Source organism: Schistocerca serialis, chromosome 2 (assembly GCF_023864345.2).
Source record: "Schistocerca serialis cubense isolate TAMUIC-IGC-003099 chromosome 2, iqSchSeri2.2, whole genome shotgun sequence".
Classification (NCBI taxonomy): domain Eukaryota; kingdom Metazoa; phylum Arthropoda; class Insecta; order Orthoptera; family Acrididae; genus Schistocerca; species Schistocerca serialis.
In genome coordinates, this window is record NC_064639.1 from 723,037,339 (window position 1) to 723,063,556 (window position 26,218).

The window sequence follows — 26,218 nt, forward strand, 5'->3', positions numbered from 1 at the left end:
TGGGTAATGGGAGGGAGGTTTGGGGAAAGATGGCTGACGGTTGGGAGAGAGGCCACAGGTATGTGATATAGGAATATAAGAAAGAGGAGCTGCAGATGCACTGGATAGAAACACTAGCCCCCTGAGTGTAAAAATAATTCTGAACTGCTAAAAAGATTTATTCAAGAAATATATAAAGTACAAATAACAGTATTCCCCGATACAAGTGCAGGTCTATTTATTCACAGTAACAACGATCAATTATAATGGAAACAACTCATTGTTAAGGTGCAGCATGACAACTAGGCACAAAAATACAGACTTTTTATAGTGTTGTTAAACTTATTTGATAAATGTTATGCAATATCGTATCAACAATGGGAAGAATTGTTATGTTACCTCTTTTCCTATAATTTGAGCAATAAAATCTTGACCATGCTACATGGATCCACATACCTTTCTATTACTGCAAAGCTGATTATACTGCATTATTTCAAACACAAAACTGCAGTGGATAGTGACACATGCAGTGAGTGTGCGTGCGTGCGTGTGTGTGTGTGTGTGTGTGTGTGTGTGTGTGTGTGTGTGAGGGGCTTGGGTGGTGAGGGTTGGAGGGGAGGGGGGGATGGGACGAAAGAGTTGGGTTGGGTGATGATAAGGGGGCATCAGAGGCAAAGCGATTATGCACAGATATGTAACAAATTGCTTGTGACCCAACAGAAGAAATTACCCTAACATTAAAAAGTGTATTAGAGAAATTATGGGAAATCAACACTAATTTGGTTCAAATGGATGTAGGTTCCAGTAGTTATGCAGAGATGAAATGGCTTGAATTATTGTGGTGAGCTGTATCAAGCCAGTCTTCTGACTGAAGATATGACGATGATGACGACGGCAACGGCAGTGACAACAATAATGTGGAAATCTATATCACAGTGGCTGCATTTGGATTTTGCTCCTGCTCCTACAAATGTAAGTCCGGTTACACCTCACTTTGCAGATAACCTAAGAAGGGCCAGAGACAGACGGAAAGACAAAGATCTGACAGCATAGACTGGACATGGAGAAATGTGTCAAACATGTAACTGTTCCCTTAATTTGGAAAAATGTGCTTTAATGCAGCACACTGTAGGAAAAGTAATATAAAGGTCACAAAGTAATCACAAATTCACAGAAGCATTGTAAATTTTTTTCATTTCATTCACCACAATTTTGTGTGTGTGTGTGTGTGTGTGTGTGTGTGTGTAACAATAACGAAACACCAGGTAAGAATGAAGACAAGAATACAATTAATGTACACAAATAACTTCTTGATTACTGGTTGCCACAAACCAAGAAATAAAAAAAAAAAAGTATGTATATAACAAATACTCACATCAATCCACCATCTTTCGATTTGTCATCCCATGGCACATGGAGATCTGGAACCAATACATTAATTTAAATACATCTAAAAATCTACTTACTAATATGACATACATAAATTACAATTTCTTCTCCAAGCCATTTATAAAACGTTTAATAGATCACTGTTCTACATATATATATTAGACTTGTCTCCAAACATAATTGTTATGATCCATGATAATAACTTCAGTTTTCACTTCCAATTAATGAGCACAAATCTCGATGTGTGTGAGTGCGTGTGTGTACATGCACATCAAAGCACATGCACGCATGTGCACACGTATACACGCGCACACACACACACAATCTGCATTATAAGACAAGAAACTCCACTCTGGAAACAATACTCATACATGGATATTCAATATACATGACCCAATAGGCTAAATTTCTGTAAAATAATTTCAAACCATGATGTATAATACCACTTGATGTACATACCATGCATAACTCTTTCGCAAATTCTTCATAATTGTTGAAGTTCTTTTCGAGCAGGGCATCAGTACTTCTTTCTCCCATCTTTGTTGTTAACCATTAATCACTTCTTTGGATTCGATGATGTGGAATTGCTGGCCTTTGCGATAGAATTTCAAATGTATGTAAACACACAGCTGGTTTTACACTATGTCCGGACTATTGTCAAATTGTCCCCAAATCAAATTCTGGATGGGATCATACATTAAAATGGCAATACTGGACGAGCAATCATGAAATATCACAAAAGCTCATCTAAGATTGTCGCATAATGTATTCCCCTTGCACAGTTTAATTCCTTTTGCATACTGAACAGATACTTGTAGCAAAAGCTGAGCCTCAACACGATAGTTCCATTAATGAAAGGTAGTTTCCTTAAAAAAAAAAACTTTTGTTTCGAATTACACCTCTTAGTTGGCCTCCACTGTTCTCCAAAGGCACAAACTGTTGAACTGTCACCTGTTTGCTGAAATAGTATTGGCAGCCTAATTTGGAACACAATTTAGGAGAATCGCTATAATAATAATTTTTTTTGTTTTACATTTTAGCACTTAAACATCAGACGCAGTAACGCTTTGTGGACATAATGTTTGTTATGTACGTTATATTGGAGTCAGAATCACAAATTTACAGGAAATGGAAGAGAATATGAGACTCGGATATATACACAGTCTTCTGTGACCCGTGTCAATCTCATTCAAATTCTCCCGGCTGTACTGCTGTGTCATTTTTTTAAAATGCATTTTAGCATTTTAAGTATTTTTTGACACAGCTGTAAACTGAGAAGGATTTCAATTAGATATGACAATTACCTGATTTGAATCATCTCATTTGATGTACTAAATCATCTTCAGTGGAGAAGTCAAGATTTCCGTATTTCATAAAACATGAAATAAGTTCTTTATAGCAAAGGAATTGCTGAAAGATCACATTTCAAAATTTTCTAATTTCCTTCCATAAAATGTGTAAAAGTCTTTCAAACATCTTCTTGGCTAAGAATCTAAAATCTATAAACCCAACATCCCTTCACATAAATATTTAGAACAGCTGAAGAGATTATACATCAAAGTCTCATTAACACAATATTACTAAGAAAGTCAAACAAAAGAATCTGATGTCTCAGCTGCCATTTTGACCTTAAAAAGAAATGAAACTTTGAAATAATGGCATATCATAACAATGGTGCTGATGTTTGTACTATATAAAACTATTATTCCGTATGAAATTATTCTTTCCACCATTACTTTTTTCACTACATGACCATTTTTGGGAGAACCAATCCTGTATTCAAATGCATACATACGCTCAACAATACTAAAAATGCAACACATTTGTTTCATGAACAAACTAACTGATAAACTTACAGCGTAGAACAAAACCACAAGCTATTGGAGTATTGTAAGAGATATCTGCTAATACTTCTTGTAGTATCCATCAATAGTACAGTCTTTCTGGCAGCACATGTGCATTCCTTCATTGTACGTTGAGCAGTATAGCCTTTTACGTAAATGCACGTGACTATAAATAAAAAGTGCAAGGCCATCCACACAAACACACCAAAGTTACCACATTCTGAACGTTTACTGCTAATGCTGATTTGTAATGAGGATTCTGCATTGCCTTATGAGCTATGTTTGCATCTACTTGAGAATGGGATTGGATAATCCAAAAGCTGTCGTGCCATGAGAAAGCAGCTGTGGAAGGAATAAATTTATTTTCCAGTCATAAATAATGGATCAATTTGCAGATCAGATCCTGACAGTAATGTATACCACAAAATTTGAGAAACTAACAAGAAGTAATAAAACTTTAGGGATCAGTTTGGCTATCCTGAATTTGGATCAAGATGATGCCATTCAATCAACTGCTGACTGATACCAGCTCCAGCTATTAAGCACACCTTTGCAAGCTTGTACATCACCCGAGTGTAAATTTAATATCTCCGTGAACAATTCCAAAGCATATGTTATTTCTTTGTTGTGCAACACTCACACTTTTACACAAATTTACATTTCACAGCATAGCACAAAAAAAATTCAATTAAATTTGAAATACGAAAGTGAAGCAATCAGAGTACTTTACATCACAAAAACAACTGAATAAATATTTGGCTGGATTCCAAATGTTAAAGTAAACCAAGAAAAACTCGTATTCAAAGACCGCTGGAAATTTAAACATAATCCCAACTCCACATTGAAACTTTTGTATGTCAACCAACCAACAATGTCTCTTGCTTCAACAAATGCTACTCAAAAAGTCAACTGTCGCTGGCCATAGAAACAGAGTGGAAACTAATGAATAAATATCAAATAAGCTGTCAGCCGTGAAGATCATCGATCGCCAATTTATTTTATAGGCTACCAGTTTCACTGATATAATATGCACTCATCAGGCCTTCTATTCTAGATAGTGGCTAAATTTTTCAATAACAAAAGGCATGTACATCACACAAGAAAAATAACCACTCTTAGCACAACCTTACAAACTCACGATTTTAGTGCACATCAGCAACTAGAACACAACAGTGACATGGAGTTGTGTTCTGGTTGATGACATATATTGAAGTCATGTGTGCATAAGCTGGTGTGAAGGATGTTTGACTGGTTTGATGCGGCCCGCCACGAATTTCTTTCCTGTGCTAACCTCTTCATCTCATAGTAGCACTTGCAACCTACGTCCTCAATTATTTGCTTGACGTATTCCGATCTCTGTCTTCCTCTACAGTTTTTGCCCTCTACAGCTCCCTCTAGTACCATGGAAGTCATTCCCTCATGTCTTAGCAGATGTCCTATCATCCTGTCCCTTCTCCTTATCAGTGTTTTCCACATATTCCTTTCCTCTCCGATTCTGCGTAGAACCTCCTCATTCCTTACCTTATCAGTCCACCTAATTTTCAACATTCGTCTATAGCACCACATCTCAAATGCTTCGATTCTCTTCTGTTCCGGTTTTCCCACAGTCCATGTTTCACTACAATACAATGCTGTACTCCAGACGTACATCCTCAGAAATTTCTTCCTCAAATTAAGGCCGCTATTTGATATTAGTAGACTTCTCTTGGCCAGAAATGCCTTTTTTGCCACAGCGAGTCTGCTTTTGATGTCCTCCTTGCTCGGTCCATCATTGGTTATTTTACTGCCTAGGTAGCAGAATTCCTTAACTTCATTGTCTTCGTGACCATCAATCCTGATGTTAAGTTTCTCGCTGTTCTCATTTCTACTACTTCTTATTACCTTCATCTTTCTCCTATTTACTCTCAAACCATACTGTGTACTCATTAGACTGTTCATTCCGTTCAGCAGATCATTTAATTCTTCTTCAGTTTCACTCAGGATAGCAATGTCATCAGCGAATCGTATCATTGATATCCTTTCACCTTGTATTTTAATTCCACTCCTGAACCTTTCTTTTATTTCCATCATTGCTTCCTCGATGTACAGATTGAAGAGTAGGGGCGAAAGGCTACGGCCTTGTCTTACACCCTTCTTAATACGAGCACTTCATTCTTGATCGTCCACTCTTATTATTCCCTCCTGGTTGTTGTAAATATTGTAAATAACCCATCTCTCCCTATAGCTTACCCCTACTTTTTTCAGAATCTCGAACAGCTTGCACCATTTTATACTGTCGAACGCTTTTTCCAGGTCGACAAATCCTATGAAAGTGTCTTGATTTTTCTTTAGCCTTGCTTCCATTATTAGGCGTAACGTCAGAATTGCCTCTCTCGTCCCTTTACTTTTCCTAAAGCCAAACTGATCATCACCTAGCGCATTCTCAATTTTCTTTTCCATTCTTCTGTATATTATTCTTGTAAGCAGCTTCAATGCATGAGCTGTTAAGCTGATTGTGCAATAATTCTCGCACTTGTCAGTTCTTGCTGTCTTCGGAATTGTGTGGATGATGCTTTTCCGAAAGTCAGATGGTATATCGCCAGACTCATATATTCTACACACCAACGTGAATAGTCGTTGTGTTGCCACTTCCCCCAACGATTTTAGAAATTCTGATGGAATGTTATCTATCCCTTCTGCCTTATTTGACCGTAAGTCCTCCAAAGCTCTTTTAAATTCCGATTCTAATACTGGATCCCCTATCTCTTCTAAATCGACACCTGTTTCTTCTTCTATCACATCAGACAAATCTTCACCCTCATAGAGGCTTTCAATGTATTCTTTCCACCTATCTGGAAGGGATGGTTACTTTTCATATATGGTGTACACACATTAGTCATTGAAAAATTCAGCAACTATCTAGTATAGGTGGCCTGATGATGGCTTATTATATTACCAAAACCGGTAGCTGTACAAGAAATTGACAATGAACATTAAGCTAATAGCTTTTTTGATATGTATTACACACATATTGGCAGCTGTACCACCATCCAACAAAGCAATAATGGCTGCACCTATGTTAGTAGAAACTAAGTTGGTCGTGGATGGATAATTTTCCAGACCTAAAGCAGTGCTCCTGTTACCTTACAGTTTATGGACAGAAAGTTGATAAGCAAATAGTTCCTCACAGTCTTGAGCAGCTAACTGCTGTTTTTACCATCAAATTTATTGATAGTGACATGGATAAAAGTAGGACAGCAAGATGCTGAAGTTGAGTACAGTTATGACTTGGGACGTGCATTGAAAAGGACATGATACATAGAGGCTGAGATCTGAGTACTATCATCGAATAATAATAGGAAGTGACATCCTCATACTCATTTATTTCATTGATGACATGGATAAGACATTTTAGACAGCAATTTCCACGATACTAAGGACAATCTAATGAAATAGTAACGCTGCAGAAACTTCACAGCTTTTGTCAGAGAAGTGGACTTCAAGGCTTGCGAAGACACACTCATAAAAATTACTCTATCAAAGAGACTGCATTTTAAATTGCGCCAGAATAAAGGAATGAATGAACAACAGGACACAGTTGCCAGAAACTTAACAATAGGTATATCTAGCAGAGACATGTATCCTTACCACCTAGATGTTAATAAAAGCTGTCAGAGAAAATAATCAGAAACATCGATTTTCAATTATTGGTAAATTGATTTAAAGACTGAATGTTCATCTGTTTTTCCTCATAATCCTCATTTGTACATGCTGGAGCAGCTTTTACATGCCTATGCTGAAACAAGCTCACTATCCCATATCACTTCATCTTGCACCTCAAATAGCCACTGAAGCATCATTCAGCCAAATGTTCTTTCGACTTAGGAAACAAGTGGTGATGTGAAATGGGAGGGGCTGAGGGGTGGGGGTGGGGGCATTGTCATGCAGAGTGCTATTTTGCACTCAAGATTCATCTCTGGCTTTGTATCACCCCTCAACTTGTTTAAGTATCTCACTGTAACTGTCACCTTTTACCCTTAAAGTACATCAACAATAACACTATTCAATCCCAAAACACAGTTGTCATGACTTTTCTGGCAGACAGTGTTTGTTTAGATTTTCATAGTCTGGATGAAGAGAGAGCCATCACTTAGGTGACTGCTGTTTGGTTTCACATGTGAAATGGAATGTCTAGGATTCATCGCCCTCAATAATCAATCAGATCTACAAAGTTTTCCTTCTCAACCACACAGCACTCCGAAGAAATTCATTAAAAGAGAAAGCATTGTCACTATCTGATGTGTGAGCATTTTCAGAACACTTTTTGCAGACACCTATTGATATTGTAATTTATTTATGAATGATGCTTTACAAAACACTAGGAACTAAAATGCAAATCATTAAGACAGATTACACGCTCTTGATGCACTATTATTCAGACTTTGTGATGGTCTTATTGGAGCTCAATATCTCTTGCTTCTTTTGTCTATGTGAAATTCCTTATAGCACTTGCAGACCTTTTTCACATCCATATATCACTCTCCATACGTTCCCTTCAATTGGTGATAAATTCTGTTTGGCTTAATGGCTTTGTCTTTCAAAACTTTAATAATCATTCTAATTTCATACCTGGCAGAAGTGGCAAATATGAGCTTCACTACATAAAACTAATGAGCCAGTATCCCAGTGGGTTTAGCAATGGCCTACGCAGGTGTGGGAGAGTCAAGGAATAGCACAGTATGACCAACAGCCATGTGTATAGTTTTCCTGTAGCCCTCACACTTAGGAGATATTACCTCCTGGAGCTTTTCAGTAATTATATGTATCATGACAATCAACAGAATAAGTCGTCTACTGCTAGTTCTGTGAAACAAAGTACAGTCCAGCCTTGCCAGGAACCAGATTCATTATCAGCCACACCTAAGAAAACTGAATTTCTGACTTAGAATAAGAAACAACACACTCTTCTTGTCACCATTATATAAATTCTGCAAGGTAATTATTTGTTCACATTGATGGCTTATTACTGACATAAATGTGATAGAACCAAAGTATAATTTTGCCAAGAATAAGATCTGTGGTCACAATAGCTAAATTAGCCCATACAAGTGCAGTGTTTGTATAAAATAATGTCGAAAACATAATTATATCCTTGGGCAATTCTAATGACTCATCCATGTGCTGTAGCATAGATACTGATAATCTCTAGGAAGGAAGTGACTAAACTAAGTGGCATTTGCCCTTTGCCATAATTTGTCTTAATTCTTTGTTTGCATACATTGTTTGTGTTTCATATTTTGAGGAAATAACATCTACCATATTTTCATTACAAATTTCATCTCACTATTAGTAATAAGTAATACCTTCTGGACATATTACATGCACCCTGTAGTTTCTTCTTTCTGGTGCTGGGGAGACTGTCACAACCACTCAGTAAGATATGCTTTGATGCAGAACATAACTGACCACATATGTCAGCATGGATACAAGTATAGGGTCATCACTACTATCCAGTGTATTCATGGGTTAGGGGCACTCAACCACAAAGTTATCACTGCTCAACTACTGTAAACTTCACAAGCAAAGCTAATAATGATGATCCAATTACCATGCTAGATAGTTCTGTGGTTCGCGCCTGTTAAACACTGAAGAGCCAAGGACAAATAAATGTCAGTTCATGCCTCTCATAGGCTAACCAACAACGTTTGTGTGTATGTTACAATGGTGCTGCTACTTTCAACAGAAGAAAATTTGAACTTATGTTTTAATACAACAACATTTCATTTGATTTTGCTGTATAAGGGTTAACTTCTTTCTTTTAGGTCATTTGCTGTGCAGTCACTAAATCTGGATCAGAAAAATGAAGTGACCGTCTGTGAAGTACAGTTGGAAGGGGATGGTGATGTTGGTTGGCCGATGCCTGCATGAGCAGTACGGTTGTAACAGCATCAGCTGTGTGGTTCCATACTGACTACCTTCTCACGCTTCCTGTTAATGTGCAGTACTGAGTTTGCATTACAGGGCTGTCATATCCTTGTTGCTTAACGAACGCACTGAGGTGTGGAAAATGACACAATTTTCCTATTATCTGTAACAGGAAATTCTGCTGGTATACTCAATAAGAAAGGAGAGCTAAAATATACCTTTCATTTGAATATAATAACTTGCAATATTAAAGTAATATAAACTGCTTAAGTACTTACCAATCACTGCAAATTACATGCAATATGTCATACAGGTGCAGCAGGTATTCCTTAATAATGAGATGAGATTCATTATGAAAATGTGGTAGATGCTATTCCTTTAAAATATGAAACACAAGCAATATCTACAAACACAGAACAAAGACAAATTGCAGCAAAAGGTAACTGCCACTTATTTCGTCACTTTCTTCCTAGAAACTTTCAAAATCTATGCTAAATTAGTACGTGGATGAGTCACTGGAATCACCCAAGGATATTATTATATTTTCAACATTACTTTCTACTCACACTTCACCATTCCAGGCTTCTTTAACAACTGTTTCTGTGTGACACACATTACTCCATGTGTCACTGCTTCCTCTAATAGTTTCTGAATTTCTGTCACACTGAAGCTTTTATTATTTGTTGCCACATAATGTTTGTTCTGTATCCAAATCATTTCGATGGAGTTAAAGTGGCAGGGATATGGTGGAATCCCAAGAACCCTGTGACTGTGTTCTTTAGCCACGTCATAAAAAACATACTGTGGAAACAGACTTATTTTGTTTCACTAGTTCCACGAAATAATATTTACACAAATTGTGATTTTTGACCACACAATAACAATGGCTTTATGTATAACAACTGACGGGTATGGGGCATTTTTCATTAAAATGACGGATGGTCAATGTAAATTTTGCAACAGTTGCCACTTCAGAAAATTATCATGGTTTATCTCCTCATGGTACTTGCTTGTTTTCCCTGATCTGTACTGCAGGAGACAGTTTGGTATGAAACCAGATCAAGCTCCAGCATGTAAGGCAATAATTCTTGTGCTCTTTCCCACAGGAACAGCAGTACTTCCACATACACTGTCATCTATCCAGTCTTTTCTGGCGAAACAACCACCATTTATCCACGTTTCAATGAACCACGCAACATCTTCAAATGCCACTTTAACAATGTCTCTTAAAAATTGACAATGTCATGCAACAATATCACTTCTCTCTGTAATATTATGTTTATTAATCTTTTCGTGCCTGAAACCAAGGGCTCTGACTAGTGGTGGATCGTTCATGAATGATCAGGTCCAAAGGAACAGTTCTCTGTGGTGAACAGAAAGACCAAGGAACAAGTTCTAAGAAAAGGTCATTCACCATTCATGTTGGTCATGGTCAGTCTTGTTAATGGGACTGGTCAACCACTTTGGTTGTGGTCAGCCTCGTTCCCAGGCACAATTGTTGACCGTTCACTTTGGCCAGCCTCATTCCTGCCTCAGTCTCATTCTTCATCTTTTTTTTTTCTCTTTCACTCTAGTTCCTCTGTTCTCACCTCAGTCTTGCTCAGCTTTTCTTTTTTCTTCTCTTTTTTCTTTTTTTAGTAGTAGTAGTACAATTTTTTTTATTATAAAACTTCCATAAAAATTAAGTTGTATGTAATACATACATTTTTTCACACAACAAAAAGAGAAATCTGCTTATCTCTTCAACATTTTGATTAACTGTAGAACATGTACTTACCACAAGGTAAGTTGTTTTTTGTTTTTGTTTGAGCAAGCAAAATGAGCAGCTACTGCTTTTTTATTTGCTAATTTATGAAGCTGATTTAATGACACTTTGAGGTAATTCTTAATCATTTTCTGTACTGTAGTGTAAAAAAGTTTTATGCAAACCTGGTTTTCACATTTCTTCAAAAAATAAAATATGAAACATACGGAGGCTCCTACTTTTCAAATTTGGTTGTTTCTTTGTGGTGCCCCCTAGTTTGGTTTCTTTGAATAAAATAATAAAGAGAAGAGAGAGTTGCACGCGATTTTGGCTCAGTGTGAAAAGAGGAAGTGGTAGCTCTCCATTATTGCAGAATAGCATAAAATCTTGTTTACCATCTTTTTTTAAAAAAAAAAAAATGTTCACAAGAACATGTGAAAGAGTTCAAATACCTTGGATCATTTTTTACAGAAGTAACATCAACTGAAGCAGAAATAAAAGCACGACTGCAGGCGGGAAACAGATATTATCACTCTCTAGACCCTATATTAAAATGTAGAAGTGTCTCGCAACAACTAAAGCTACGGTTGTATAAGACATTAATAATGCCAGTAGTACTTTATGGTTCTCAAACCTGGAGCACTCGAAAACAAGACCTTAAGCGACTGCTAACATTTGAAAGGAAAGTCCTCAGGAAAATATTTGGACCAGTCAGAGATCAGGCTACTGGAGAATGGAGAAGACGCCATAACACTGAATTAGAAGAGCTGTACAAGGAGCCTAACATCGTGGGAATGATGAGAAGCAAAAGACTGCAATGGGCTGGACATGTTGTTGGAATGGAGGCAACAAGATGGCCCAAAATCACAATGGACTGGATCCCGTCAGGCAGCAGACCAGTGGGAAGACCTAGAAAGAGGTGGATCGATGGAGTGAGAGAAGACCTGTTGCAGCTGGGAGTCACGGAAAACTGGAGACAGATAGCAGAAGACAGAGACGGATGGAGAGCTCTAACTGTGGTGGCGTGCGGTCCTCTGGGCCTGATCGCGCGAAGAAGAGAACATTGTTAACGAAATACTTTTTTACTTTCAGCTTAATTATTAATACCATATGGCTGCATTAAATTTAACAATACAACAAGTAAACCTACTATTTACTATGTGTGCTACGCAAATATGATGTGAAAATTGCATTTCATTTTAAGCGTACTTATTCTTCTGCAAAGGCTCTTATTTGCTCTAGAAAATTATAGGAATACTCTGACACAACCTGAAGTACTTATAGTTTTTTTTTAACATTCTTTATTAATGTGCTCTATGAGCTTCCCACCTGTCTAAGCCAGATAATTTAAAACTTTTAATTTAATAACTAGGGGTAGTGTGTTGACATCATTTTCATACCACTGTGGAGAATCTGTCTTAAGAAACATGTCCCTTAAATCAAACCTGTTTACAGATACTCTTATTTTATTAAAAGCAAACTGTTCAATCCCATTAGCCATAATTTTTGGGACTGATCAATTCCTGTTTGTCCTTGTATATTTTCACCAGTTGGTTCTGCTTCATGGTACAGTGTAGTGACTGTTTTCACTTTTTATTCAGAAAATTGTGGCAACATAACAGGACACAGAAACCATAAATGTTTTTCAGTTTTAGTAAGACCACAAGCAGGACATCACCACTGACAACCTGTTACAGATACACAAAGTTTTGAAAGAATTCTGAAATCCAAACATGGTGCTTTGGTTCAAGAAGTAGGAGAGAATCATGCTTCAATTTACATACTGGTAGGGAATATAAAAACAGAACAAAGTGCAGTCCCTTTTTGTGGTCATAATTCAACTTCATCATAGAACATATACTTTTTCAATACATAAATAGCTTTTGTCATTCACCTTTCATTATGAGTCCACCTTGAAGCTACTCCACAAGATGATTCTTTGGAGAAGAGTTCGCAGTTAATTCAAATACTATCAACATAACCCTGTCACATACTGTATGCCTGCAAGATAAATATAAGAGATCTTATTCCAAAATGTTTTCAATCAAAACACACACCCCTCTAAACGCAAACATATTGCATGCTGTTGTGAGAGAAACTGATGATTTTACTAAAAAGCCATTCAGCGCAAGTATCATGGACAACTTTTTCCTGCCCTTTTCCATAATTAGTCATATGACCAAAATACGCATAATATTATCAGCAACGAGCCATCAGTGAACTGTTCTCTTCAAATACATTTGTGTGTAAAATTTATATTTTAAGTGTTTTCACTTTCATCAATTAATGGCTATCTGTGCTCACTCAGAAGTTGGCTTTCTGAAATAACTGATGACCGATTCCATGCATAAACCTTGGGGCCCTTTCAACTGATGACTGATGTAAAACTGTTTATTTTTTCAATTATACAAATCTTCATAGCAAAAATGTGCCATCAAAGTTTTGGGGGAAAAAAGGGGGCAACATTTATTTTCACTTACAAAGTTCCGATGATCTCCCAGCATATTTGTGTAGTTGCCCCCATAGCTGATACAAAGTAAACTTCAGTAAACAATTTCTCAGCTTCTGAATCAGAAGTTGCGATATTTCTAAATAAATCTCTACTTCCCACACAGATAGTACGGCACTTTGATGTGTAATTAATTTACACACCGGCTCACTGTAGAACAAAAATTATACTGTTGGTCTGGTCCACTATGTAGCATAAACAGTTTCCATAATCTGTACTTTCACTCTCTAGCATCTCTCTACCTGCCTTGCAATCATTGGCCGTCATGTCAGCTGACATGTTCCTTAAAAACGTTCACAACAGCATTTTTATGACTCTTCAAAGTGTCTGCAGTTTTTTTGATTACCTATGTCAGAGGCAATGAGTCTTACTATTGTCCCTCTCCTTTTTGAAATATTCCACCACTGAGCATGCAGACTCGTGTATCTGACCATACAAAATGTGAGAAGACTGCTGAACTGTCCATTTAGCAACCACACTTTCCTGCACACTTCTGCTGCAGTCTTCAGACATTCTATAGCACAAAATAAAGTTGCTGCACAAAGAAACAACTGTTAGGTAACCGACTGTAAGCTTTGTCTGCAACTGGTTAGTACCCGTAGCAGAGATTTTTGACAATGGTGAACGGAACAAAAGATGTTCCCTCGTTTATTATATGATAGTATCTCTGTAAATAGATAGGTGTCAATTGACTCACTAACTGGATCTACAGAACAAGAAATAAATAAATAAATAAATAAATTTTGTTACATTGGCCCAGGTAATGAGTTTTCCTGAATTAAATTGGAACTACTGTAAAGGAATAGAAAATAGTGGAGCAGGAATAATAAAATTCTAACAATACAAGTAAATTAGCTGTGTGCAGAAAGAATGTAGAGCAATTTTGAAAGAACGATAAACCATCAGTTATTTAAAGGTCAAAAAATATGTAACTGATACAGACACCAAGTAAAATGCCTCCCTACCAGATAAAGCAAGTTTGTTTCTGTTTGCTTTTATTTTAAGTACTAACCTACAAACACTGTTAAATATTTGTTAGATCTCAGCACAATACTTATTGTGTGATACTGTCTCTGGTGAACTATACTAAACAGGTAGTGGCATCTGTTGTACCAGAAAGTACTTAATTCAATATCTTAAATATATGCAAAAAAAAACTTCAAAAGCCTGCAGGTACATATGCACTCTCTCATAAGCTAAGTTCTGACATGTGAAACTCTGTACATTCTCAATCACCTTTTATTACAAATCCTAAATGTATCATTATGCAAGTAGCTCAATTAATTTTGTACTCAGCAATATCCTTAACCACAAAAAGCATGCAGAATTCCACTTAAATCAATGCTCAATGCTTTGGATAACCCATTAAAAAAATGGCAACCAACGTAAAAATGTTGCTACAACTTGACCACGTAAAACTTGTGTGCACAGAGCAGTTGCAGCTCTTTTCAAACTACCAGTACAGCTGGTTATACTACACTTTCAGATCTGTGCGCAGGCAACAGAAGACGTTGGGGAGCATGTAGGTCTTATAAATAAGTTGACTACAATATTCTCAGAAATCTTTATTCTTTGTGCATTAACAGTCCTCCTCTGCATAGGAGAACAACGGCAAATGTTTCCCATTTGCAATGAGTATGTAACTCCCCCTCAGTCACAATGTCCCAAACTACAGCATAACACTGCCTTTCTCATGAAGCATGCACACTGGCCAAGCCTTATCTTTACTTAAAATTCATGATCAACCCAGACTATTTTATTTTATCTAAAAACATAGCACGGTGTCATGGTGACATTTAACAATGATAAATTTTTGTATCTGTGTGCAATTTATAAGGGAAAAAGGGAGGAAAAGGGGCAGAAGATACTAGGCACTATTACTGTTAAAACCACGATCCTTTATTTTCATGAACAGTAGCTTCGTGTTAACAAACTTTTTTTTTTATCTGTGTGGTGCAGTTAATTATATATATAAAAAAAGGTTGTAGCTTATAAGCTGTGATTGATCACTGATTGATACAAGATATTTGTATCCAGTGATATACTGGAAATACATGTCACGTGTAATAAATTGTAGATTTTTTAATATATATACTGGAAAACCCATAGTGTAATACAAACAATGGAATGAGTAAAGATAACCCCTGTACTTATAGTGAAAGCACTGAGTGGTAAGTATGCACAAAAACAAAACTTGGAAAATGGTAGCTCAATTTACAAACTCTTCCATATAGTCTGTAAATCACTTAATAAACAGTGAACTTGGAACAAGAAGACAAATTGTTTTGTGTTCATAGTTTCAGGCTGCTGTAGTATAATGACTCAGTTCTTTAAAAAAAATTAAATTAATTTTCAATGACTCACCAGTTGGCGAAGAACGAACAGAGCTGAGGATATTCTTGTCAACTAATTCTACAAATGTTTCTCCAGGCTTCTCACTAAAAAGTAAAAGGAAGTACCACTTTAGCATCATCATATTTTAGTGTGTACCACTTCAATGTAACTAATATGATGTTTACCAGCCAAAGAAGTACAATCAATTTATTCACAAAAAGAGAAGTTTACCTATGTTAGAACGGACGAACTGAAAAAATATCACAGTTCCACAAAACTAATTTAGACACAATTTGTCTTGCAGATATATACCTCCACTTTACTAATGTTCAAAGCTTCTGTGAGAAACCACTGCTAAGGACAAAGGTAAGCACAGCAGGAGAAGATGAGAAGTATTCATCCTTGACCACATTAAGAAAAAGAAATCACTATTTCAACTTAATATCTCCTAAGTAAACAGTGTTACAAAAGCAAACAAACCTGAAATGATGAGCTCCTATAATCTGTGTGAGATATTTATTTTTCTTGGCTTCAAATGTGTGTTTATCTACAGCCATTGGCTGAAGTCGACCATGTAGTTTTTCAATGGCGCGACAAATATTTGTTAAAACTAATAACATTGCCTTTTTCCCATCTTTAGTTTTTGGAAAATCAGAGGCCATAGCCCTACTTGCAGTAGGAAAATACATTCCCTAATAAAAGCAAACACATGAATAATTATTTATTTGAAGTATCAAGTGGATTTAATATCGTGATGTTGATTTACAAAAGTGACACAATAATAAATACAAGTACGTACTGAAATAACACAAAATGTTGAACTGACAATAAGTACTTCCTTATCAGCTAATGAAAAGTTTTGCTTACAATATATTTATTGTAATGTTCAAAACTGGTGAGATGACCCAGTACGACATGACGTTCACCTTTCTTCTCACATAAAAGGCACACATATTTTGCCTCAGTATTGCCAAGTTCATCCGTCAATTCCAACAGATACTCCAGCCCTGCACAAAAGAAACATTGTTGATAGCTAATCGAAGCAAATACAGCAAGCTTTCTTAAGAATTAGTCATATTGTTAATAGGACTGGAGCAGGAGCAATGGTAGAAGTACAGCATTATAAAATAAGAGAGGTTGTGTACTGTAATGATTTATTTGTTCACAAACCTGTACTCCGCTTCTTAGGTCACCATTATGTGACAATTGAATGTTGCATTTATCACTTGTCACCTAATGGCATATTAAAAAACTGAAAACTAGTTTATGAAAATTACAAAATGTTCCTTCTTTTGTAATTATCATCATGATCTACCAAACACTCATGTGCAATTGAATTAATGTTTTAAGACATGCTATCCAAATAAATGAAATCATTGTGATAGCTGCTGTTGCTACCAGTAACTAAATGTATTACGTTCAACTCAATTGAATAATATGGAGAATCATATGTACAATGAGGACTAACACGAAAAAGAAGCAAAAATTAATTCAAATCAAGTCAATGACAAGGAATCAGTAACTTAATTAATTTTATACCGAGCAATAATTGTTGCTGTACTAACCAATCAAAGGTTTATCTTTAACCTTGTCGAGTTCCGACTGGATCTGAGTAATTCGCCGCACTTTATCTTCAAAACCTGGAGGAACAGGTTCCCCAGGTGCCAATTGTGGGAAATCGTCTGGAAAAAAAAAAGATACATTTTATGCTGGAATTTTAATATAAAAGTGTAATCAACAAACTATTTTAACTTTAAAATGCTATAATATCAAATTCATCACACCAAACAGGATTTCTAGTAAGTAACTGAACTGAAAGGTCCTGCAGTCCAGAAGTAGCCTTATTCCACTCATGTTCCTAAAAACATTGTTCCAATTCCATATTCTAAGAAAATAATACTGTAATATACACTCTAAGCTAAAGTTTTTCTTACTGATGTACCCAGTTGCTTAATAGTGGATTTCTAATGATTTCTTGTAAATCAATTTGAGCCAATAGACTGATAGTTACCAAACAAGAAATGGTGAGAACTTACAATTCCCTCAAATGACTCCACCCTACTGAAGGAATTATTAGTGCAGGGCGAGAAGATCTGCATGTTGGAGAGAAGGCAAGGTTGGTGTCACAGATGTAGTAACCAACAAGTATCCAAATCAAGGATGCTGCATTAATGAATGATTGGAGGATTCATCGTTGGGGTTAATTGTCTTCATACTAAACTATTTTAAAACAAATGAGGTTAATACATTTAAAATTTGTGTTTTAAATAGTGAAATTTATAGTTTAAATTAAATTCACTGTGGCACATTGTTGTGAGTCTTCTTGCCACAGGAGGTTCACATGTCTAATGGTAAAGTGTCTTGAGTCATATTAAAATTACTTCATCTTGCTTCAGAGACAAGGAGGAGGATGTTACAGCTAGATGATTGGTTTTACATGAAGCTTGTTTTTCAATTATGAGCACTCTCCCTCCCCTTTCAGCGTCATCCCATCCCTCAGTAGCAAGTTGGCTGAATTAAGGTGGTAGTGGTAGTGGTAGTGGTGGTGGTGGTGGTGGTGGTTGTGGTGGGCATAGTACTTCTAAATGTAACGATTTAGAAGAGGTTCATATGCAGCTTCATTTTCATGTGTGCAGTACTAGGCATAATGACACTTCCTTCCTCTAAATGTAAAAATTGGAAAAATAAGTCGTGGATTGTCTGGAACTCTTTAGGAGCTGGACACTTGTGACAGATAGCCTAAGGCACGCTTTCAGTCTCTGAGCAGACGAGGAATTCAGTGGCAGAAGTGCATCTCATCTGCTCCAGTGTCCTATTTTTCAAAAATAATTCTGTGTAACATAAAGTAAATTAATCGTGAGATAAATGTAGGAAATACAATAATGCAGCTGACAGAGCTCCACAACTTAAAATCATCAGTGTAATTTCCACTTATTTGTCTTGCTCTAATAAAATTTCGCAGGTAAAAGACTTTAAAATGTAATACATCTACATTTATACTCTGCAAACGACCTTGAGCTGCATGGCAGAGGGCATATCCCATTGCACCAGTTATTGGAGTTTCTTCCTGTTCCATCCATGTATGGAGTGTGGGGAGAATGACTGTTTGAATGCCTCTGTGCGTGCAGTAATTATTCTAATCTTATCTTCATGATCCCTATGTCAGCGGTACATAAAGTGGTGTAGTACATCCCCAGATCATTACTTAAAGCCAGTTCTTGAAATATTGGTAAAATACTTTCAATAACCTGAAAAATCTAAAATAGTGATCAGCTTCCATATTAACTGGAAAATGGTATACTATTCCACCCTCAGATAAGAACAACAACAGGACCCACATCAATGGCACCAAGTTGTACGTAACATGAATCCCAAATAGCACTGTTGTTCACAGTCGACTTATTAATATAGGGCATGGGGGAGAGGGGGTGGGGGCAGGGGGGAGAGGGGGTGGGGAGCAGGGGGAGAGGGGGCAGGGGAGAGGGGCTGGGAGAGAAGGGGTGAGAGGAGGTGGGAGAGGGCATGGGAGAGAGGGGGGTAGGGGATGGGGGCAGGGGGGAGAGGGGGTGGGGATCAGGGGGAGAGGGGGCAGGGGAGAGGGGTTGGGAGAGAAGGGGTGAGGGGAGGTGGGAGAGGACATGGGAGAGAGGGGGGTAGGGGGAGAGGGGGTAGGGGCAGGGCGAGAGGGGGCGGGGGCAGGTGGGAGAGGGGGCGGGGGCAGGTGGGAGAGGGGGTGGGGGCAGGTGGGAGAGGGGGCGGGGGCAGGTGGGAGAGGGGGCGGGGGCAGGTGGGAGAGGGAGCGGGGGGAGAGATGGCAGGGGGAGAGGAGGTGGGGGGAGGGGGGAAAAGAAGAGGTGAATTTACTGGACTGGCTTGCTTAAGCCCCTAACCTGAATTCCAATGGAGAAGTTGGAGATGTAGCAGAATGTCAGTTGCATGGAATCAATTTCACAAATACCTAGAAAGAAATTTTCACACTATGCTTCAGGAAAATGAAAACAATTATTCCCAGAAATCTGAATTTAGAAGAAATCTTTCCCCAATGATTAATGTTTTAACAGTAGCAAATGGAAATTCATTATGTTATTAGCTACATCCTTGGTGTTACTGGATTGTTAGCAAATGTCAGAGCCACTGATCACAGCAAATGTATAGCATACCACTGAACTGTCAAAGAACCAAAAACCAACTGCGTTAAGGACGGATGTGAAATCAAATCGTGCACTATGACCCAAGCTATGAGGATGTATGAAGAAATATTTCAAGACAGTACTGCACATCTTGTCTTCATACACATGCTGGTGTCAGCACAACAAAAAAAGTGGACCTCGTAGCTAAAAATGACCCTAGTAATTCCACATTGATCCAGGCCATTCGTAGTACTATACATTAACACAGGCAGGTGTAAAGTAGTTGTCATTGTGCATGGTGTGATGTTACAACTGCATCACAGTGTCCCATTAGCAATTTACTTACTCAACAACACTGCAAAAAATTCACTTTGCACCGATGGTGTTGACATGATAATAAGTGGTACGATAAAATTCTGTGACTTATCTTTTCCATCAGACGAAAAAAACTGACCTTGTGCATAAATTCCTTGTACAATGATGTGCAATGTATCTGTCAATTTCATGTCATTTGTGATTTTTCCTTCTGGGTGCATTTTTATAGCACTACGAATAATCTCTGCTTGTGTGGGTTGAGAGATACACAAGATGCCTGAGATGTGGAGGAAGGGGTAGGGAAGGAAGGGGAAAAGAGAGCAGAATAGGGACAAGAGTGAGTGAACAAGCTGTTATGCTGCTTGTGGGACAACTTTGTGCACTACCATAGGCAGCCCTACATACATCATCTTGCCCTGCCTCTATCCTGCAATTCCTGCCCATCCCCACCCCACGTGTCTTCTGTACCCTGACTACCCATCCTACCAGAGATCAATGCTCACAGCTGTCAGGTCATAGTGCCGTGAGATGACAAGAGGTTATGTGACAGGTGTGTGCGTTTTTTCTAAATCTGAAAGAGGATTTTATCCAACGTCTTAGTCTGCTTTTCAGTGTGTGTGTGTCTGTCACTCGTTGGCTCCTCTATATGGTAGTAGCAATCTATCCTACACAGTAGTGGAGCAGGTGTAAACTTTACTGAAAACACACTACTTCATTTGTTTTTCAAAAAGGTAAGGCAATACGTTCTCTGTGAAAAAAGGTTCACTCAGGATATCATAAAAGAAGATATAAAGGTACTGGAACATATGGGCATATTAATTCTTTCACATGGTCACTATGGCTGTCTAAGCATTTGGTCAATCAGCAAACCAATCTTTTGAAACAGACACAAAATAAATATAGGTCCAGGTCTAGGGGCCTTGTAACGGCAACCTCCTGTATGTCAACACTGATTCTGAAGGGGCAACCAGGTAGGTGCTTAGAAGAACTTTAATTGTCTGAAATGATAAAAATCACATGGTGCGAGATCCGGGCTGTATGAAGGATGTTCCAATACAGTATATTAGAAATGCTGGACCAAATCACACATAACTGACACTGTATGATGTCAAGCATTGTTGTGCAATTCATGTCACATTTCCAAACGAGTAAAAGTCATTTCCTCCTAATCATCTTCTGCAGTCATTCCAGCATGGCATAGTAACTGACAGTAGTCGTCATCTCTTAACAGACAAGGAAATTAGCCAGCAGCACACATTACACGTCCCAAAGGACTATGGCAGAGCTTTCTTGACCGATGTTGGGGAGACGAGGGGTGTCTCCATAACACTGGTGCACACACGTTTAATCCTTGTGAAAATAAGGTGCACGAATGGAATACCCTCTGTTTATACTGCATTATGTGCTTCACTTAGTTTTATTTTCATCTCAGTGAGTAGACTTCTTCCAGTAGTCCAACAAGTTGCGCTTGACATTCACTACACTGCCAATGGAAACGATGAGTTCATCTGTAGTCTGCATCACATGAATGTGATGACTGACTTGAATTAACTCTTCAGCACAGCAGGAGAGGAAGGGGAAAGGATAGTTATATAGTTATGGAGAATCAAGGATAATCAGTAACTTACTGAAGGTAACAACTAGCTTTTCTGAATACTAGTTCATTAAAGCAAAAGAGACTCGTGTGAAAATTGTATTCACTCCTTGTCTGTGTTTCCTTAATCTCATCAAAAACTTCACACTGATCATGATAATGTAAAATATGGAGTAGTGCTAATATACTCATTACCGATTGTTGTCATTTGTGACTGTGACTGTGATGGTGGTTATCAAATGGAGAACAGTAATATGTGATGGCATCAAAGCTCATGCAGTAGCATTTGATTTGCCACAGGGGTAAATGTTGCTATGCGAGAAACACTCTGCGATGATCTTCCTTATGAGGCTGGAATACACATGGGGCCTATTTAATCACTGATTACTTGTGGAATGTGCTCATGCAAAGTGTATACACGGACAAGAAAGAACAAGAAAGAAAAATTCCCAGATTTTTTTTCTGGAATTATCAGCTAAAAATACATATTTCCCCCAGGTGAAAATACACTACACCCTGGGTGAAGGTACAATTTCCCGGGTTAAGCAATAATATACTTTCCCTCATAGTTGTAAAACTTATCAATCCTTTCAATGGTAAAGGTCTTATACACTGGCAGGAAAAGAAGCCCAGCAAAAAACAAAAGGTTTGGGAAAGAGCTCTGATGCACAGCAACGTGTACAGTGCATATTTTTGTATTACAAAACAAATACAAATTTCACCAGATACGGCACAGCAGCTTCCTAAGCACTGAAATCAAGATTACGCTGTGCAGTGCACTTTTGTCAGCCAGTCACAGCTCATGTCATACGGTCTCGCCAGCCAATGTCAGCAGATATTCAGAGCGTGGGGTACATGATGTAGTCAGCCAATAACAATATCACAGTTAGGTAGCGCAAACAAACAAAGAGGAAAAGTTAAATGTTTAAATTAATACATATACAGTACACCTGCAAGAAAAGCCAAGCTTTCACATACAATATTGACTGTCAAATTATTATTATTATTATTGTTATTGTTATTACTTTTTAAAAGTATAATTATATTTTCTGCCATCTTTACTCTATGAAAGAACAAAAATAAATATGAGAAACTAGCTCTGAAGCTTGGTCTTCTGTTTAGCATGTATAATGCTTGAACATGTATGCAAAACGAATGTTCCACCAATATTTTAAATAGTGGCATAAATGGCTGGTCTTCTGGGCCCAAAACTTTTCTAAGTAGCTGGTGCTCAGTGAATAAGAGTCAAGTGTTCCACCATGATATAGGAAATATATCACACATTCTCACACGTAACTTAATTCATCTTAAGTAGAAGGAAAATTATAAAAGCATGTTTTAAAACTACCATTTACAATATTTCCTCGCAATCTGTTAGAAATATATACAGCTGTGAAATTACACTCACTGAAAGCAGTTTGTTGTGCTGCATAGTATTTGTCCTAAAGCCTTTGGCACAATTCAATGTCGGCAGATGCTTGCGTGTGCACTGTGTTTGGTTGTTGCAAAGGTGCATTTTCTTGGTAACTAAAATTTTATTTTGCTGCTATTTTTTCATTTATGTTTTATTGCTCCAGTAGCAGAGTAAAGTAAAATTCTTTACATGAGTGCACACTGTTTGTCTGAAAGAACAGACACAACACAGAATCCGCAGCTGTGAAACATTATGTGTAAATTGAAAGGGGAGGACTAATGTCAGCTGCAGCGGTACATTGAGCAGAATCAGTGGCAACGAGTGAAAATGTGTATACCGGACCAGGATTCAAACCCAGAATCTCCTGCTTACTAGCAGACATGGTAAACACTTCACCATTCAGGACACAGCGTTATCGCAACTGCAAGGCTTATCTCGGCACACCTCACAGCCGATCCACAGTTCCATCGAGCGCCACCTATCCGCAGTCCATGTCCATTACACTACTGTTCGCTACTCACAGATTCCCCACAGATCAACGTATTTGTGCATTTGCACTGAAGAAACAGAATCCATTGCCCAGCCAGGCTTATCAGTTATGTATATAAGCACTTGTCACTGCTGATTCCGCTTAATGTCCCACTGCAGCTGACAGCAGTGATCCCCCTTCAATATACCTGTACGTTCTATGTTAGGGTATCAATTCCCACATACTCCAATAACTGTTTAAGCCTCAATAATATCCTACAAGCACATGTGCACATGTTTGCAGGAGAGGAAGGCATTTTAATTCATACTGTTGTCATTCTTTCATGGTATTCTATCATTAACGAACTTCTGCATTGAAAGAATGATTTAAGTATTCTCTTCTATGCTCTTAAGGTCAAAATGTTTGTAGAGGCACACTAATTAGTAAGAATGAACAATAAATTAGGATGCGTACTGCAGGAGGCATGTGAGCTGGTTTGTGAGGTATTTATTTTTAAATGCTAACTACTACAACAAAATTTAATGGATTACAACCTCTTAATCAAGGGCAATCCTTGCTCATGGCACAGTCTTTGAAGAGGGCGAACTGTTAAACAGTTTACAGTATTTTGTTCGAAGTTGTCCAGCGGCACGAGAAGGGGATGTTAACACACAGTCTTACGCAAGTCTCATGTATCCAAGGGGAAAAAGGGGGAAGTTTGAGAGTAAGATGGACTCTCGCAGTCAGGAGAACCCACACGGTCAGAGAAAAAAGCCAACACAGTTGGAGAGAAAATTCATTTCAGTCATGCACTTGGCAGTGAAAGGGTGCCAAAATGGCTGAGGATGAAACACTAATAAACTCACCTGTTACTTCTGGCACTCACTGAATTTCATCGCACCAAAATAAATTGCATTGCACTCAGTAATGCTGGTGCTGATACCGGGGCATGGACTGTCTGACCGGCATCAGACTCTGTACAACTGAAACCAATGGAAGTCCCCTCGAGGAAAAACAGCTCTTGAAGGCAGCATGAAAGATGTGGTATCACTTGTCTCATTAACTGGACTGCGGGAAACTGTGGAAACTGGACGTGGGTGCAAAATTCTGCTGTCAGCAGGTACTATGGCGAAGTGCGGCAGTCAACTACGGGACAAGATGTTGGGAACACAGCTGGGAGAAGTTGCCTCATCGAAGCAGGAGCAGAGACTGGCTGACTGACAGTTCGGCGTGTGTGACCACCGGAAAGCAAAGTAGTCTAAGATCTACCTGTGGCAGTAGGACCAGCAGGGGTGCTGGGGAGATGCGGTGGTACCTTGGCCGGCAAGAGCTTCATCGATTGCTGTTTTTTGGTCAGAGCAGCACATCGTCTACTGCTACAAGTGGTGGTGAATGGAATGAGTTGCCACACAGCTCCCCTCTTTCCCAGAGGGAAAACACCAGTGCCAGCCAAGCAGAGGAGTGTTTGGAGCTGGCTGAGGATGCTTGCTGAGGGACACATAAGTTTGCTCGAGCGAGTGCAGTAGTTTCTGGTGAGAGGCAGGGCATGGGAAGCACCTGTGCATGGCACTGAAAGTGTTTGAAACAGCTTCGCTAATCCAATGGTGCAGGTGATAGTGGTGGTAATGGTGGTGGTGGTGGTGGTGGTGGTGGTGGTGGCACTGTGCCATGAGTGGCAGGCACATGTGGGGGTAGGGAAGCGTCTACATTGGCAGGAGGCTGCATAAAAGGCAGGGCATTGGTGACATCATGGTCCCAAGCACTGGAAGGTGTGTCACACATGTAGTTGGACAGCAATGGACTGGGGGACCACGGTGTGTTAGACAGCATGTTGGTTAGTGGCACATTGCAAACAGTATAGAGGCAGAGTTTGCCTGTGTCTTATCAGAGGCAGTGTTGGCGGTGCTGCAACTGGGGCCAGTAGCACACAGGGACAACTCCGCCTTGGCGGTGCTGTGCTTGTTGGCTAGAGGTGCCTCCAGGCCAGAGGCTGACTTGAGCCTGTCTATGGAGATGGTTGTTGCAGTCCCATTCAGATGAATGGAGAATGTCTTGTCCCCACATTGCAACAAGAAGTGTGGGCCCAAATACTGTGGGCAGAGCAGTGGCTGGTATGTGTTAACCAAACATGACTTGGGTGCATGCTGTGAGGACACAGAGGAAAGTATGGTGTTCACCGCGATATTGGGGAGGGGGGATTTTGGTTGCAGCTGGGGCATGAAGCTTTGGAGCAGCTGCACAAAACCTGGAATGATGCTATCACGAGGAAGTGGCATTGCTTCCAAAAAATCGCCGAGAATGGCATGTGGCTGCCCATGTACCAGCTCAGTGACAGAAGTTCCCAGGTCGGTTTTGTGTGCAATCCACAGGCCTAGAAGTACCAGGGGTAGACCAGCAGACCACTTGGCAGAATAACATATAAGCCTTTAAATGTGCATGGTGGAAATTGGAGCCACAGGTACCTGTCAGAAATCGGAAGAGGGCGAAGGTGAACTTGCACCCACGATCTGTAGTGACATCATGCGGCATCCAAAGTGGGACAGCAAGACCAAACAACAAACAGTACAGCCATACATTCAGCTGAAAGGTTGGG

At 38.7% G+C, this 26,218-nt stretch overlaps 1 protein-coding gene across 4 annotated transcripts in view; it reads right to left on the reverse strand.

Moving 5' to 3' along the window:
• Positions 1–26,218, reverse strand: part of LOC126457917 (uncharacterized protein CG7065-like) — a 74,893-nt gene that overhangs the window by 11,931 nt on the left and 36,744 nt on the right. For all 4 annotated transcript variants that reach the window (XM_050094611.1, XM_050094609.1, XM_050094607.1 and 1 more), the window contains 5 exons: positions 17,269–17,385; positions 16,571–16,710; positions 16,184–16,395; positions 15,734–15,807; positions 1,355–1,400 (listed from right to left, as the gene is read on the reverse strand). In XM_050094611.1, the coding sequence (XP_049950568.1) occupies positions 1,355–1,400; positions 15,734–15,807; positions 16,184–16,395; positions 16,571–16,710; positions 17,269–17,385 (589 nt within the window). The remainder of the gene's footprint in view (positions 1–1,354; positions 1,401–15,733; positions 15,808–16,183; positions 16,396–16,570; positions 16,711–17,268; positions 17,386–26,218) is intronic.